Here is a 17,714-nt window from a genome sequence, read left to right as displayed (position 1 = left end):
AATTATATATAGTTACACATGTCCCTTCACAGAAGGTACATTAAAAACAAAAAGCTTGTCATCCAAAATAAACACTTTGTTGTTCATTAATATAAAACGGACTGATATTTCTAGTAGGAGACATATCCAAACCACTGTTCATCCAAATTTCTTGCATTATCTGTTCTCGGCGCTCTATCCTTTCAGCCAGTTCAGCTGCTTCTGTTGAATTATAACCCGAGCAATAGGTCCTATAAAATCCTGTTAGCTCATTTGGCAAATCTGAATCTGAAGAATCTTCCTCTTCTTCATCATCACTGTGATCATCTGCTTTGTCGCTTTCCAGCACTGAATGGTCTTTCATTCTGTGCAGTTTTGGGAAGTCGTTAGTGCATGACACATGTATCACCAATGCGCACAGTGTGAAGACTAGGCCCACACACACACTAGACACAAACAGGAGAGCAGCTCTTTCAGGGTGATCTAAAATTCAAAACAAAAAGCCAGACTTAAAACATCTGTAAACAAAAGCCGAGAACAGATATAAAAGCCAGCGGTTGTTTCCAAAGAGCCCTACGTGATGTTGAGTAAGTTTGGTGCTTTTTTGGCATTATCTGCCATGCAACAAAAAGTTTGTGTACTTGTCATCTAAATCCTGCCTAGGCAATTTCTTTAATGACTGTGCAAAAAGACTTGCCCTAAAAGTGTTACGCTGTATTTTATGAATAGTTTACTAGCACTCTTAGCCACTGGCTGGTGGCCATGCCTCCCTTTTCTAGCCCTCTTGCCATAGTGGGCATGGCCTGGAGAAAAGGGGGCATGGGCAGAGAGGTGCTGGGTTCTGGCGAACTCAGGTTGCCAGAATAGTCTCTCAGGCTGTTGCTGCCTTCAAGACAAAGGGTACACCTACATGTGAGCTGGGATTCCTAGCTAGCATAGACGTACCCATGCTAGCTCTGCTCCAGCTTGCATGCTAAAAATAGAAGCGCAGCCAGGATAGCAAGGGCAGCAGCTCTGGCTCACTGCCTGAGTACATACCTGCCCAGCCCCCCTGGATACATGTTTGGGGGCTAGCCAGAACCATGGCCCTGCTAGCCCCAGATACACTGCTCTTTTTAGTGCTCTGGCATAAGCAGCACTAATGTGGGTACATCTGTCTCAGCTGAGAATAGCACCCGTTAGCTCAAATATAGATGCATTTGTAAAGCAGTCCTGAGACTGCTCTAAGTTGTCACTCAGGACCAGATGAACACTTGCAATCTGAGTATCAGGGAAACACAAAGGTATCTTACTCATTGCAGCTTTCCCATCCCCCAAGCTGTCACATGCCAAATGGCAAGTCCTGAGGATCTAAGCCATAAGCAGCAGTCACTCCAGCTCCAGCTGTGATCTTGTCAAATGTCATAAGTGAAGGCCAGGTGTGAGTTGAGAATGCCAATGTACAAGGGGGTGCAGAGGGCTACCCAAACCTCCTGATTCTGGTATATACAATCTGGTTCACCAAAGAATGTCATGTGAGGTCTCAAATAAAAGCTTGTGACACACTGGTCAGCAATAGCATTGTGAAATGAATGTACAGATAATATGTAAGGCGTTACGTGTAGATACTAAAACTATGTTCTTAAGTTTGTGTCTAGAGATTAGTCACCAGCACAGGTGAAAAACAGGTTCTCTCCAGAAAGGTTTATCTATCTGACTGTTCTCATGTAAATTACATGTGATATGTTTCACAATGGGTCTCCTATCACCAGTCTGGCCTGAATGCAAATGAAGGAGTGCAAGAATTTTAAAAAGAAACTAACCAGGAAGGAAAAGCATGTGGTGTGGGTGGAGGGAGCAGCACAGAGAACTCCATCTGCAGGTTCACATCAAATGTTTGCCCCACTATATTTGGGAGGGAAAGAAGACGCCTGGGCACCCTTCACTGAGGAAGAAAAGGACAGCACTTTTGCTTCATGGAAAAAAAGGGGTCTCAATTGGGTTAGGTTGAAAACTCTGGAGTGAACTTGGGGTGAAATAAGCGTCTTTAGATAGAAGGTTAAGTTTCGTCTCTAGAAAGTGTGTTATGATTTTGTTTTATATGTAACCATTTGTTTCTGCTACTATTACTCATTATCACTTAAATCTCTGTTTCTTTGATAACAAACATTCTTATTTTCACTGTAACTAAGTGCTGGGGTGTAAAGAAAAATGCTGGTGCTTAGTTGAATCTTGCAAGCTGTTCCTTTGGGAACAGCAAGTCTGGTCATTCTGTGAGTGTTCAGTGGATAAGGGGCTGGACGCTGCTGGGAATGCTCTGAGAACTCAGGGGGCTGGTGTGTGCCGTCCCCACCTGTACAGCGAGACTAAGGCCTGTGGAGGCCTGGAAGGTAATGCTTGTGCTGCCAGAGGCTGTTGGTTTCAGGGAGCTGATGCACAGCATGCAGAGACGCTGCTTCATGATTAAGGACAAGTGCTGGCGAGGTGCCTCACAACCCTGGTGTAACAGGGTTGGCATCCACCTCTCACATATGCCCCCTTTGGGGACAATGTGTCTGCAGTCTTTCCATTTATAGTGACCCATCAATAGTGTCTCAGGTGGTTTATTAGTGATTCAGCCCTCTGGTCGAGTCACACACACTGTGTATGTGAAACAGAACAAACCCCCTCCAGGGTATACAGTCTTTAGCTTACCCCAGATATGATATGGGCCGTACCCTCAAGGCTTCATCCCTGGAGACACTGACTTTTTGTGGCCCTCACTGGGCTCAGTCCCCAGCAGCGACCCAGGAGCTCTCTCTTGCACCCCCGGTCCCTTCCCACACTCAGCTGTCTGTGGTCCAACTTCTCTTTCAGACAGTCAGGAACACAGTCCTCTCTCCTCCAACTCCAAGCAGCAACTGACTGCTGCTCTGCTCTGCAGCTCCTTTTATATGGTCCTGCTGGGCCCTGACTGATTGCTCCCTGCAGTCTCTCTCATTGGCTCTTTCTCCGCAACCACTCTTAGCTTCTTGGAGGACTCCTCTTCTGCTCCTCTCTGGGATGGAGTGTGGCAGGACCCTGAGGCCTCCAGTCACACCCGGGCAACCTTGAGGAGCATCACGTCAGGTCAGTGCTTGTATGGCAGACCTCTAAAGCAAAGGTGTGCTACAGGAAGGTGTGATGGTGACTCAGTAGCGAACACTCTTCTGTCTGAACTCACAACCCTGGGTTTAGCAAGCCAATGTTCTTCTGTCTGACTCACTATTTAATGACTTTCCCAGTACAGTGCTAGGGGACACTGTGCTGCAGCAGTGTCATGTTTCAAATGTGTTGTAAAACCAAAGCTGTAATTGCTTGTGCTCATTTACAGATCCCATGACTTCTTCTGAAAGAGTAGAAATGTTGGCTCCAGGGCTGCTCTCAAATTTCAACTCATAGTGTTATATTGTGTCTGCCTACATCTTTTTCTGCGTTTTTGGTTAGCTGGTGATATTATTGTTATGAGCTGGGTGATACCTTGTTATGGGTTGAGTTAAAAGCCCATTGAGAGTGGTAGGTGTGAACTCATCCTTCATTTAACATAACTGTAAGCATAAGCCCCACCGAAGGCAAAAAGTGTGTGTGAACCCACTCAGGAGTTTTTGGCAGAATACTGTTTTGGGTAGGGGTGTGTGTGTGAGAAGAGAGTCGCTGTAGTTAATCCACCTCCCTGAGAGGCAGTAGCTAAATCAATGGAACAATTCTTCTGTCTACACTGGGGTTTAGGTCAGTGTAGGTTTAACTATGGTTTAGGTTTAACTACGTCACTCAAGGTTGTGGATTTTTCACACCTTTGAGTGATGTAGCTAGGTCACCTAACTTTTCAGTGTAGATCAGCCCTGAGAATGAAAGACAACCGAAAGGAGCAGCTGAAAGCTGAAGGTGGCTCACCCTGGAAGAAACCTGGGAAGAGGTTTTTGGGTTATGGGTGCAGGCTAAAAGAGCGCTCTTGTTCCTGGGAGCAAAAGAAGCTGTTTCTTGCTATTCGATCCCCTCTGCATTCAGAGACATAGGACTTTGTACAGTCTTTGTAAATAAAAAAAAACTGGACCAAAGAAACACCTATCACCAATTTCTGCTTCTAACTGGAATATCTATAGGGCCCCAAACTTTGACTAGCCATTCAGGTCTAAAAGGGGCAACATTATCTTATATTAATTTTCCTAAATCCTGCTCTGTAGTGTTGCTGAGTCAGAATTCCCACATCGCCAATGGTGGACACAGACTGAACATCCAGCTAGACCATCTTAAATATCTAGCTAGAGGTTGATCTGGGTGGCACTTAATCTGCAAGGAGGCCACGTCCCTTTGGGATTTGCCTTGATGACTGATGGTGGGTGGTGGCAATGGGTCAGAATTCCTGTCATGTGCCATCCCATAGGTGGCTGAATTTAAATTGTGCTTCAATGATCCTTATATACACAAACCAAAATTTCCAAAAATGGATTCCTAAAGATAGGCTCCTACATAAGTGCCTAGTTTTCAAAAGTGCTGAGCACCCAGCTGCTCCGATTGAAATCACTCATTTTAAAAATCTTGTCTGCAACCTCTAAAAGAGTTTGGGATCCTTCGGGCTGGAACATATTACATAGATGTCAGTTGCTATGTTATGATTGTCTCATCCTCCCGGCAGTGTGGTAATGCTCTATCAGCACAATTACTAGAAGTAACAGGATTATCAAAGACAATATAAGGAGGAAAAAAACCCAACGTTTTCCTACCTCTAATGTAAGCAAATGTAGCCAAAGAGTTGCTAATAATAATTCCATCTTTCTTTGGAAGCCTTGATTCCCTGGGGTCAATGTTTATATCTGTAATGTGAAAATACAAGACAAATGCAATTAGATTATGTTACTCTTGATAATGCTACTAAATTCTAATTTTTCTTACAAGTACACCTCTACCCCGATATAACGCTGTCCTTGGGAGCCAAAAAATCTTACTGCGTTGTAGGTGAAACTGCGTTATATTGAACTTGCTTTGATCCGCTGGAGCATGCAGCCCCCACCCCCACCCCGAGCGCTGCTTTACCGCATTTTATCCGAATTCATATTATATCAGGTCACATTATATCGGGGTAGAGGTGTAATTTTAAATCGAACAGGTCATCTAACTGAACTCCTGGAAAAATTTAGGACTGCCAGTGTTATGGTTTCAGGGACTTTGCAAAACATTAGATCAAACCCATGATCTATAAACAAAACATAATGGATAGTTAGAAAACTACAAAATTGTTATTAAACAGCAGCTATGACCAATCCCATTTAGTGCCTGAACCAAAGCCCAAAGAGGCCAAAGGAAAGATTCCCAATGATTTCACTGAGCTTTCAATCAGACCCTAAATGAATCACTTCCCAAAGCAATCTCTGCAGTATCCTAGAAATGGTGGCAATAGAGAGGATGTGTGCTAGCCACACCATTCACTTTCTCTGCTGTTCACAAAATTACATTTCAGCCTTACTCATACATGGCTATCCAGTCTGAAACAATCATATACTCACTGTTACTGTTCACATCTCTTGACCACAGTTAAGAAAGATGTACAATAGTTATGGATGACCATGATGTGCCAATGTCCCAGCAATGGAAATGTCAAAATGCAATACGTTTAAAGTTCTGTTTAAAGTGACTTCAATGACTTAATTAAAGATCACAGCTCATAGTATGTAGTGTAAGGGGATGGTTAGCAGATAATTTGTTTTTTATTTGCAGTTTCCCCTCCACCTTATTCCAAATTTAATAAATTAATAGACAAGACAATAATAAGATTATACTGTGCATGGCTACTTCCCAGGGAATGAAAGTGGCCAGACTGAGAAGCAGCTGAGGAGACCAGCGATGAAAATTAACAGTTCAAGTGTTGCCACTCTGATTCTTGAGGAAATCTTGTGTGTATAAACACAACGTTGATCAAGATTGCTTTTTTTCAGAAAATCTTTAGCTCTGCATACAAACAACCACATTGTGTAGCTTGTTTGGTTTGAACATGCAGTTTCAGGCAAATGTCTTCTCCACACTTTAAGGCACCCCTTTAAATATTCAGAAGCGCTGGCAGTGAACTACACCGCACATTGGGCATGTGCGTTCTGGAGTAGACACAAAATTCCAGGCTGTGCCTCTGTAAAAGGTGGCCAGAATGAGGCAGCGATTGGCACACTAAGGTCCTGGAGAGAATGAGTAGCTCCTCACTTACCAGAGCCACTGAGCATCTACTGAGTCAACAGGTTCTTCCACAGGAACAGGTGTGGGAGGAGTGCCATAACCCTGCAGCTGCAAGCTTACCCGCTTCACCTCTCAAATTTAGGGCCAAATCTTGCAATCCTTGCTCAAGCTAACATCTCATACATTTTTTACAGGCATTTGACCTGAGAAAAGGACTGCTGGATTTGGCCCACAATAACTTATTTAATATCAGGCCCAGAATCTTGCCTTTGTTCCTGAATGGATTTCTCATTGTGAAATTCCCACATTACAGTATCATCAGAATCTAATTGTGTAGAACTCATTCTGTTGATGATAAAACACTTTTTTTTTTTTTTAACAACTTTCAGTGGTCAGAGCCAGTTTTAACACACGGTTTTACTACTTCCCCCTCTAATTATTCTAATACAACTATGTCCATCTTTGATCAAACATATTTCCTATTTTGACTTAAAGACAAATGATGGTAATAAACCATAAAAATTACCATATTTACCATTGTTCTGCTTTAGGGAAGGATTTAGATTAGAAATCATCGGATCAACTGCTGTAAGTATGATTTTGGGAACTAAAAAGAAAAAAGAAAAATTGTATACCGTCAATTTTAAGACTGTTACACTATCTGAGTTGTTATCTTAATCACACTGCAAATAGGGGACATTAACTATAAACTATGGCCCAGAATAATAATCAAACCCATTATTAGTACATTTTAAATGTGCACAAGCAACACCTTTATGATCATTGTAACACAAAAGACCAGGGCTGTAATTCTCTGCTGGCCTTGTCTACTAAAGAACATTCATACAGAGGCTCCAGTCCTGCAGCTTGATTCGCACAGCCAGACCCTTGTGCCTGCATGCAGCTCAAGTGCAGCCAATGTGGCTGCATGAGGGTGCTAGGGTCTGCTCTTCTGGGTTGGACTGAAGGACTAGGGCCAGAGTTTGTGCTCCCAAAGCCACAGGTACCGAAAGAGCTAAATTTCTCTTGTTAACAAAAGATGAATCAAATGGAGAGCAGAAGTTTTCTTTCTTTCAGGGGCAAGATCTTGCTTTTTCTGCTCCTCTTCTTATGTTCCTACTTGTAGTCAAAAGTAATAGATGATAAAAGAAACAGGTCCTTGTTAAATCCCTTAGCGCCAGGTGAGAGCAAGGGTCTGGACTCCTGCCAGAGATCTGTCTCACAGGGCATAGTTTCCATAAGACATAACTATCTAATAGCTACATCCAGCTTTCTGGACCAAAAGGAAATACCAATGAACAGGAAATAATGAGGCACACTTTTGATAGACCTTAAATTGTGCCAATCACTGCTTTTGATGAGGAGAATAGATCAAGTCTGTAACGGTCAGTAAAGAAATGTTTGAAGCCCTGTGTGATGTGCTCTGTAACTTTCCTGACTAGAAGTTTTTGTTCTACTTCAAGTGGTGGACCCTATGGGTATGCCATTGTGGGTATGCGTGCACTCCATATGCCAGAGAACCCACAGTGGAATATAGGGACCACACAACTTGAAGAACTCCAGTTACGGCAAGGTAAGTAACTGGAGAGTGTTCCAGATGGAATGAGCTCTTAGGCCATGTCTACACTATGGTGCTGCAACTGTGCTGCTGTAGTGTAGATGCTTCATACAGCGATAGAAGGGGTTTTTCCATCACTGCAGCTAATCCACCTCTCTGGGTACGTCTACACTATGGGATTATTCCGAATTTACATAAACCGGTTTAACAAAACAGATTGTATAAAATCGAGTGTGCGCGGCCACACTAAACACATTAAATCGGTGGTGTGCGTCCACGGTCCGAGGCTAGCGTCGATTTCTGGAGCATTGCACTGTGGGTAGCTATTCCGTAGTTCCCGCAGCCTCCCCCGCCCCTTGGAATTTCCGGGTTGAGATCCCAGTGCCTGATGCGGCAAAAATCATTGTCGCGGGTGGTTCTGGGTAAATGTCGTCAGTCACTCCTTCCGCTGGGAAAGCAACGGCAGACAAGCATTTCATGCCTTTTTTCCCTGGATTGCCCTGGAAGATGCCATAGCATGGCAATCATGGAGCCTGTTTCGCCTTTTGTGACTGTCACCGTATGTGTACTAGATGCCGCTCACAGAGGTGATTCAGCAGCGCTACACAGCAGCATGCTTTTGCTTTTGCATGATAGCAGAGATGGTTATCAGCCATATTGTACCATCTACCATACCATAAATTGGTAATAAGATGATCGTGGCTACCAGTCCTTTTGCACTGTTCCATTTGCTGCTGTCATAAGTGCCCCTGGCTGCTCTTAGCCAGGGGCGCAAAAGCCAAAATTGGGAATGACTCCCTGAGTCAATCCCTCCTTTTTGGTATCTAAAAATAGAATCAGTCCTGCCTAGAATATGGGCAAGTGTACTAGAGAACCACTGTATCAGAGAACCAGAGAGCACAGCTGCTCTGTGTCAGATCCTGCAGAAATTATGAGCTGTTTTCTATTCACAGGGGGTGCTCCTGCAACAACCCCACCTGTTGATTCCGTTCTTCCCTCAGCCTTCCTGGGCTACCGTAGCATTGTCCCCCCACTTGTGTGATGAAGTAATAAAGAATGCAGGAATAAGACACAATGACTTGTTAGTGAGATATGAGTGGAAGGCAGCCTCCAGCTGCTATGATAGTCCAGACAGGACAGTAAGGAGTGTGTAGGAGAGGAGCCCAGCATCCCTCTGCTAGTTCAGGGGCAATTGAATCTTTTCTTTACACATGAAGGGTGGGGGCTGATGGAGCTCAGCCCCCTGTTGCTATGATGACGATGGTTATCAGCCATACTGTACCATCTACCAGGAAAAATTAGGACCAGGCGCCCTTGATCGACCTAACAGATGCTAGTCAGCACGGTTACCAGTCCTTTTGCACTGCCCCATGTGCCAATAGGCTGATGATGAGGACGGGTACCAGTCATTTTGTACCATCAGCCATCCATAGCGTGGGGGGAGCAAGAATGTTGGTGTTGAGTGCTGCACCATCGCGTCTATCTGCAGCATTCAGTAAAGATAGGGTGACATGTAAAAGAGTCAAGAGAGGATTGTTTTCCCTTTCACTTCTGAGGGTGGGTGGGGGGGTGCGTAAATTGCCGAGCTATGCCCTGACCCACCGCGGACACGGTGTTTGACCCTAGAAGCATTTGGAGCTCAGCCAAGAATGCAAATGCTTTTCGGAGACTGCAGGAACTGTGGGATAGCTTGAGTCCTCCAGTCCATGAGCGTCCATTTGATTCTTTGGCTTTCCGTTACGCTTGTCACGCAGCAGTGCGCTGAGCCCCTGCTATGGCGACTGTCTGGAGATTTTAAAAAAATGATTTTGAATTTCGTCTTCTGTAACGGAGCGCTGATAGAACAGATTTGCCTGCCCTTACAGCGATCACGTCCGCATGGTCCATGCGGGAGCTCTTTCTTTATTTTGATTTTTAACTGCCTCGCCACACGTGCTGATCGGAGCTCCATGCTGGGCAAACAGGAAATATTCAAAAGTTCGCGGGGCTTTTCCTGTCTACCTGGCCACTGCATCCGAGTTCAGATTGCTGTCCAGAGCGGTCAGTGGTGCACTGTGGGATACGCTATGGAGGCCAATACCGTCGATCAGCGGCCACACTAACCCTAATCCGATATGGTAATACCGATACTAGCGCTACTCCTCTCGTTAGGGAGGAGTACAGAAACCGGTTTAAAGAGCCATTAAAATCGATATAAGGTGCCTCCTAGTGTGGACGGTTGTGGCGTTAAATCGGTTTTAGGCTCCTAAAACCGATTTAAACGCCTAGTGTAGACCAGGCTTCTGAGTTCTGGTAACTATGTCAAAGGAAGAATTCTTTCATTGACTTAGCCATAGCTACACTGGGAGCTATTTCAGCTAAGGTGACCAGAAGTCCCAATTTTATAGGGACAGTCTCAATATTTGGGGCTTTTTCTTGTATAGGCTCCTATTCCCCTTCCCCCTCCCTCCCTCCCGTCCCGATTTTTGACACGTGCTGTCTGGTTACCCTAATTTCAGTTTAACTACAGCCCTCTGGGGTGTGAACTTTTCACCTGAGTGACGCAGCTAGGTTGATCGAAATTTTAAGTGTAGACTAAGCATTGGTCTGAGTAGCCAGAGAACTGTTTCCTTTTAATTAACTTCTTTTTCTTCTGGTGCATTTTAGTGGATTTAATTTGGAGGCTTTCACACTCTTCTTACAGGGATTAAAATGATCTAAAAGGAAGGCACATTGTGTACATGTTAAGAGCACACAATTCCTGTGTCAGATGAATGGGTCCTTCAGTTATCCTGATCTTGGCACCTATTCTCTGTACTATACAAAGACAGATTGATGGAGTTTCACACAGATTTGGAAAATGGAAGACATTTCAGGTATGAAACAAATGTTTGCCAATAAACTGTGTAAAAGAAGATTGACAGGAACAGAGGGAGGTCCAGTCCAAGGGGTTGAAGTACAGTTTTACTCTGAAAAATAACTGTAAAAACGGCGCTTCTTACTGCCCAGCCATTCTCCATAGGTGTGGGATAAAAGTCACATCTGTTTCCTTTCCTGGTAAAGTTTTTAAAGTAAGTTTTAGTACTTTTGACTCCTGTAAATACTGCAAAGCCAACATGGATATGGGAGCGTAATTTGGCCTCTATTTTGGCTTGTGCATCATCAGATTTGTTAACTGAGTTCCAGAAGCAGAATTTTTATTATTGATGTGTGAGCCAGAAAATGAACAGCTTGATTTTCAGATTCCAGGCTGAATCTGGAGGGCTGGCACATGTTAAAAAAAAAAAAAAAAAAAAAAAAAATCTGTGTGTTCATTTGAAAGTCTGTGAGTCTGTCATGGAGATCACGGAAGTCACGGATTCAGTGACTTTCCAGGACCTCTGTGACTTCTGGCCATTGCTGGGGCAGTCTTGGGCCGCTGTGGCCCCTCCCCCGGCAGCAGCAGTAGGGGCTGGGCTACCACCACTCGCCCACCCCGACACCAGTGGGGGCCCTGGGCCATGTGCCACTGTGCCCTCCCCCAAGCACCCACAGGGGTCCCAGGCCACTCGCTGCCTCCCGCCAGCACCTGCGATGCCCAGCTCCCCTGGGCCACCCCCAGAGCACTTGTGGCACCCCCAGGCCAGCCCCCTGCCATCACCCAAGATTTAGTCAGGGGTCTATAGTACAAGTCTTGGACAGATCACAGGGCATGAATTTTTGTTTACTGCCCATGACCTGTTCATAACTTTTACCAAAAATACCCATGACTGAAACATAGCCTTATTCATTTGTAATAGCTGGTCTGGAAATAATGAGAGACACTAAACAAGGAACACCAGGCTTCTGGTTTTATCAATTCAGTTTTCAAAGTACAAGTGCATTTTAAATGAGATCTGGCAAGACATTCTTGGGATAACACTTATGATCAAAGGGGCCAAAGGCCTTGTGGTGTCTATTACCACAAAGGATGCATCTGTAGGGAGTATTTTTCTCTGTTTCTTTTAGAGAGACTCTCAGGTGGTGAGAAAGAAGGAAATATGGAACAATTCTAAAGGGAAGACCCAGCACTGCTGAGACAGAAAAAAAATCACATATTGTATTACATTTTTATTTCAGAGATCAGCCATTAAGATTTTATGACAGCATAAATCATTTATCTTGAAATTTTCAGAAAAGGGGGGTCTACATTTTCTGTAAAACTTGGGTTTTACAGAAAATGGGTTTTGGGATTCTCTGGAAAGAACTGAGGTGTAAAGCTAATACAATGTATACTACTATTTGATCATGCTGAGATGCCTTATCTAATGAAAATCACAAGTGAAGGATCTCTCCATCAGCAATCTTTGGTTTCTCCTAGTTTGGGAACCTTTCTCTTTCTAAAATAGGCAAAGTAATTCACAGCCCAAGTCCCATCTCTCTCTCTCTCTCTCTGCTGACTCTGAGTAGGGGAAGAAAGATGGATAATATTTTGTCCCATTCCTTTTTGTCAGCATAAGCAGTGTGGCCCTCATTCAGCAAAGTACATAAGGAGGCCCTGATTCAGCAAAGTGCATAAGCACTTGCTTAAGCCTGTCTTTATTCAGCACTGCATTATGGGCATGCTTAACTTTAAGCATGTGCATAAGTGCTTTGCTGTATTGGGATTTAAGTAGGAAAATTGTGAAGGATTTTGGGATCAAAGGTCCTATAAAATGTGCATTAATTATTACTACAACAAAAGTGCATGAAGGAAAAGCCATTTCCTCATCTTTCTCTGTTAGTGCAACCATACCAGTATCAAAGCCTGTGCTACATCAAAAGTTCTATTCATCGTTGCAGTAATACCAGTAAACCCGGCACTTAAGTTCCAAAAATAAAGAAGACCATCAAGCTCCCATTGCTTAGCCAAGCATCCAGCAAAGCACTTCCAGAGTTTCTTCTTAACCGTTTCATAAATGTCTCCAACTCACTCGTCTTAAGAATCAGGTCTCAGTCTTGGCTCCACTGGACTTTGCTAAGAGGCCAGGCTCTATAGCGAGGCTCTCTCAGATCTCCTGTCTCCACAAAACAGTTTCCAACATGAAACCTCAGCTCTTCTCTAACCAACCTGCTAACTGCTTCAAACCTTCATGAAGCCTCTGCAGAAAACTTCTCTCCTTCACCTTGCCCTTGAGGCAATCACCTCAGTTTCCCACATCACTGACCAACAGTCATTTCTACTGAAAAGCCTCAGATCCAACTTTCTTTTCTGACAATGGGGCCCTCATACTACCTCCTCCTTTTGTTCCTATGTCAATTCACCTCTATATTAGTGTATGTCTCCAAAGCAGCTGCAAGGGTGCTTCCCAGTGTGGGTAGACAGACAGGGTGGCCATGGTGACATGGCTGGCAGCTCAGGATAGCCACCTGAGTACGAGCCTGCCCGATCCCTTGGGTACCTAGCTTCCGTTGGCCTAGCTCCATTGCTTGGGGAGGGGGTGTTCCTACAGCAATGGAAATACTACTGTCACTGTAAGCAGCGTCTACACTATCGAGTTATGCCGACATAGCTATGCCACTATAGTCCCTGTAGCGTAGACATGGCCGTGGCTCCACCTGAGCTAGTTTATCTTGAGTGAGAGTGACCACACGGCAAAAAACCCAAACAAACACTTGAGCTACACAGAGTGATTGGATTAGCAGAATGATTGGACGAGCAACTGGAACTCAGGCTGTAGCATCCCCCACAGCATTACTGCTCTAGCGCCATTAGCATGAGTTTCAGGCATGCTAGAGATTTTTATGTGTGGACAGGAGTTAAGATAGGTGCAAAACTTGACTTATAGATTGCACTAATGATGCAGTTAAGACAAACCCTGTATATGCACATAGGCAATTTCTTGTGTTAAAAATCCTTTTTCTCTGATACTTTGGTACAACTGCTAAATAAAAATACTTTTTAAAAGAAGACTGTTGATTGCTATCACTGGTCACAGGTTCCCAATGTCGGATGATCAGAAGTTGGTACAAGCTGAGTAGCGTACCTGGGTCCCAGCCAAAGAGAGGCAGAATCACAAGATTCCACCCTGAGACAGGGAAAGACTTAAAGGACCAAACCCTGAGGTGGGTGCTCTCAGAGAGATCTGAAAGAGGACAGAGGTGCAGCTAGCCCTGTAACCGGGACAGATATTGTCTATGTTAAAATCCAAATCTCGGGTTGGGGAAACCACCATCTCATAGAGGAGGAGGAGGTGAGAAGAAATTCTGAGGCAAGATCAGGAACATCTCTCAAAGTACATTCTTAGTGGGCTTACAGTTGAGAACGTAGGCATTCCTTATCATTGATGTGCTATCAATTCAGTTCAGTTTGGCTGCAAGAGGCAAATTGCTTTAGCAAAGTAAAACTTGATTTACTGCCATAATCAGAAATTTCTATGGAGAGGTTTGCTTTAAAAACATATGACTGTACCTATCCACTTGGAGTCTTTTATCAACAGAAGCTCCCACCCCATGTGTGGAATTTCAAGAATTCCAAAACTCTTCTTTTCTCATGGCTACTAGATGATCTATAAAATAATTAGAGCTGCAAATCACTTGCTAATGCTTCAGATTGAACAATTTAGTATTGTTTGGCAGTAAAAACCTGCAAAATGTGCCAGCAACACAGAAGAATGTTATCTACTACCTGGTGTATGTGTCTTTGCAAAACCACTACAATGATTAATAGTATGAGTTATCTTACCACATACACACCCCTCGGCCCACAAATAAAGAACAAGGTGTCATAATTATTAATAGAGTAATTAAAGGGAATTCCAATAACTCACTTTTATGAAAGGACCAACAATACAGCATTTACTGTCTAAGCATATTATGTATTAGCTCCATGGCAAGCCTCCAGCTCCTTCTTTATAAAAATAAATATCAATCTTAGTAATTCCTCTCACCTGAAGGCTAACATACCCTCTTTTAAGAGGGTAGATTCTTAAAAGCTCTAAAACATACCTTGAGAAATCCCCTATTGTGCCTACAAGGAACCTGCCTTCTAGATAATCCATAGATTATCATTGTTTTCTCTGATCTTCAGATATATGACACTGTAGAACTAAGTTAAGAATCAATCCCAAAATGGCTATTTATTACCAACCGTGCAAGTAAACTCCAAGTACTGCTTATTTGGGCCGCTCCCATGGAAAGACCTGCCAGAGGTAGACTTAGAAAACTCCACAGTGTTTCCCCATAGAGTTAATTCAGCATATTCCTCACAGGGAGGGGAGGAGATTGCAGCTGCACAAAGAGGAAGGGGCAGGGTGCACAGCTGTCAAGCCTATTAAGCCCAAGGATCTCTGGTGATATTGCCAAGAGTTAACACCTCCTTTCGACTGGCAGCACAGATTGCTGCTGTTGGCTTCACCATTTATACCAGTGTCTTACCTCAGTGCTCAGGCCAGGGGATAAGAAAGAGCAGGCCTAGGAGGAGTTAATGATACTATTGCAGTTTCTGTAGTGTAGCAGCAGGGGCCTGATCCAAAGCCTTCTGAAGAAGTCATTGGAAAGACTTGGATCAGACTATGTAGGCTGCCTACAGGAGCTAGCTACTTCCCTTCTGGCTAGATGCCACCTTTACCCGGCTGCCAAAAATGCAGAGCCCCAGTTATTTGGTGCTCAGGTGCAATTACATGTGCAGGCTTCAAGGGGGCACAGAGCATGCTCCCTCTCTGGTCTGGGGGCTTTTCTGCCCAGCACCCTGACCAACTGTTGGGAGCCTCTGGTGTTTTGTGAGCAGAACCATTAAAACAAACCCACTACTGGGCAAGAGCAGTTATTGATCAGGGCATACAGGAGAATGAAAACCCAGACACAGGGATGGAATTTAAAGTGGAAGGATGTTACGTTATCAATTTTTAACTTTAATGCCAATACCAAAAATGTATTTGGGTTCAATGTGGCGTTAATTGACCTCTATGCCAAATATCTAATGTTCAGGGTAGGACCTCTTTAGCCTCTCCCCTAGGGCTCATGCCTCCCTCCCCATCCTCTGGCTCTCTTCCCTGTGAGGGAGAATGAGGGTACACATGTGGGCACCTGTCTGTGAAGACTTATGGTCTCCCCATTTTTCACCAGCCTAATAATTTCCCCCAGTTATCTCATGGGTCTCTTATTCTTATCACCTTTGAGAGCTGGCCCCTCAGAGCTTCTCATCCACACTGGACACTGGCCACAGCTGTGTCAAAATTACAAACTCATTTATAAACTTACAACTTTTAAATCCTGTCTTTTCTCCCTATTTACCTAAAACCAGGCCTCCAGAAGGTGGAAAAACTCACCAGGAACCTTGTCAATCTTGCCCTGAGGGAAAAATTCCTTCCTAATCCCAAAACCTGGCAAACAGTTCAACAATTCAAACTATATCTCCACAACAGAACAGGGAGCAGCAACCACAGCAGAATTGCTACTGCATACTGTGAGGGTGAAGGGGAGAAGAAAGACACTGCCTGTGAGCAGCCCCCGGCCCGTGTCCCCGCTCCCTGGGGCAAGTGGAGGGTCCACAGCTCCCCACGGGTGGCTCTTACCACAGCTTGGCTCTGACTTCTGGCCTGGCCAAGGGGCGGGAGCTCAGGGGGGAGGGGGAGAGGAGGAGCAGGGGGTGGGGTCCAATGGCAGGTGGGAGGTGTGGGGGGCCCAAAAGTTCTTTGTGCCCAGGGCCCCACTAAATCTTAATCCGCCTCTGGCTGCAGGGGTGCAGCTGCACTGGTGCTCCGCTGTAATGCTTTAGTGGAGATGCTACTGCTCTGACAGGAGAGCGTAGTTGATCCACCTCTGAGAGTGGCAGTAGCTATGTTGGCAGGAGAAGCTCTCTGGTCACCATAGCACTGTCTACACTGGGGGTTAGGTTGGTATAACTATGTTGCTCAGGGGGTGGATTTTTCACATGCTTGAGCAACGTAGCTATACCCATATAAGTCTGTAGTATAGCCCTGGCCTGAGACTTTACCCAGAGTAAGGAAATTCTCTGTAGGGGGAGGAACTTAGGTTTGCCCCTGTGGATCATATTTCAGGATCAAAGCCTTTATACAGTGCTTTGATTATGTTGAAGTGCTTTATAAAGGCTAACACAATGCAATAGTGGATTTTTTTTACTTAGCTTTGCTGTAGATGAATTATGTGGAAAACAATTTAATATCTAGAGCATTTGTCAAGCACTTATTTTAATTATTGCAATTTATGTTATCTAGATCTCTAGCTATGTGATTGTACCTACATCTCAGGTATTTTGTCATGTAACTATAATAGGTTACAGATGCTAACAGGAAGGCCAGGTTTAAGAATCCAGCTCTGGGCGTGTGTGTTCATAGATGTATACACAACTTTGCATTATTATGCTCTGCAAGTAGAATGAGAGCTTCAAAATTATCACATATTTGCTCTTACCACATGCATAGCTGACATTAAGATATTTTTTCACTCCAGGCAGGCATGGACTTCCAAAATGGTTGTTGTTGACAATAATTTTACACCTCTGTTTCCCATAACACTTCTTTGATAATACTTCTAAAGCTGTATAGGACAAACAGTCTGAAAGAAAAAAATCTGTAATGTTGATTATATACATATACTTATGTTATCAAAGACAGTATCTACTACATGGGTACTTATGAACCTTAACCTGTCATCCATATTCAGTCAAAACTCCCATTAATTTCCCTGAGTAGGACTGCAGAATTAGATCTTAGGTTTGTTCATTGACTATAAACCTACCTTGCTAACTTCTACATTTGCCTTGCGTTTGTTAGGAGATGGGATTTGTATATTTCTGTTGCAGGTCAAAAATGTGCTCCCTGTTTCAATAACATGCCATGCGCAGTAATTTTATAAAAATAAACTCATCCACCTGGATTCTACACCGAAGGTGAAATTATCTGAATAGGAAAGGTTATGTACTGTACCTACCTGCTTTAATCTACTTCAGAAAAGGCAGAATAACTTTAAATGCTATTAATTTCTCATATGCACTAAACACAAATCCAACAGGAAAAAATGCATTTTTGTCTTGTTTTTTAAATACAAAACCTTCTGAAATTGCAAGTGAGAAGAA

At 43.9% G+C, this 17,714-nt stretch overlaps 1 protein-coding gene across 3 annotated transcripts in view; it reads right to left on the bottom strand.

Annotated features, from left to right (window-relative positions):
- EVA1C (eva-1 homolog C) overlaps positions 1–17,714 on the bottom strand; it is a 75,221-nt gene continuing 57,507 nt past the window's right edge. For 2 of the 3 annotated variants that reach the window (XM_045002326.1, XM_045002327.1), the window contains exons 5-8: positions 17,051–17,194; positions 6,677–6,748; positions 4,701–4,790; positions 3–462 (exon numbers count right to left, since the gene is read on the bottom strand). In XM_045002326.1, the coding sequence (XP_044858261.1) occupies positions 59–462; positions 4,701–4,790; positions 6,677–6,748; positions 17,051–17,194 (710 nt within the window). In that variant the 3' untranslated portion in view covers positions 3–58. Of the gene's footprint in view, positions 463–4,700; positions 4,791–6,676; positions 6,749–17,050; positions 17,195–17,714 lie in introns of all 3 variants that reach the window. The other variant, XM_045002328.1, reaches the window with a different exon arrangement.

This window comes from Mauremys mutica, chromosome 1 (assembly GCF_020497125.1).
Source record: "Mauremys mutica isolate MM-2020 ecotype Southern chromosome 1, ASM2049712v1, whole genome shotgun sequence".
Lineage (NCBI taxonomy): Eukaryota > Metazoa > Chordata > Testudines > Geoemydidae > Mauremys > Mauremys mutica.
The sequence above is the reverse complement of the archived record's forward strand: the minus strand, read 5'-3'. Positions and strand labels throughout refer to the sequence as shown.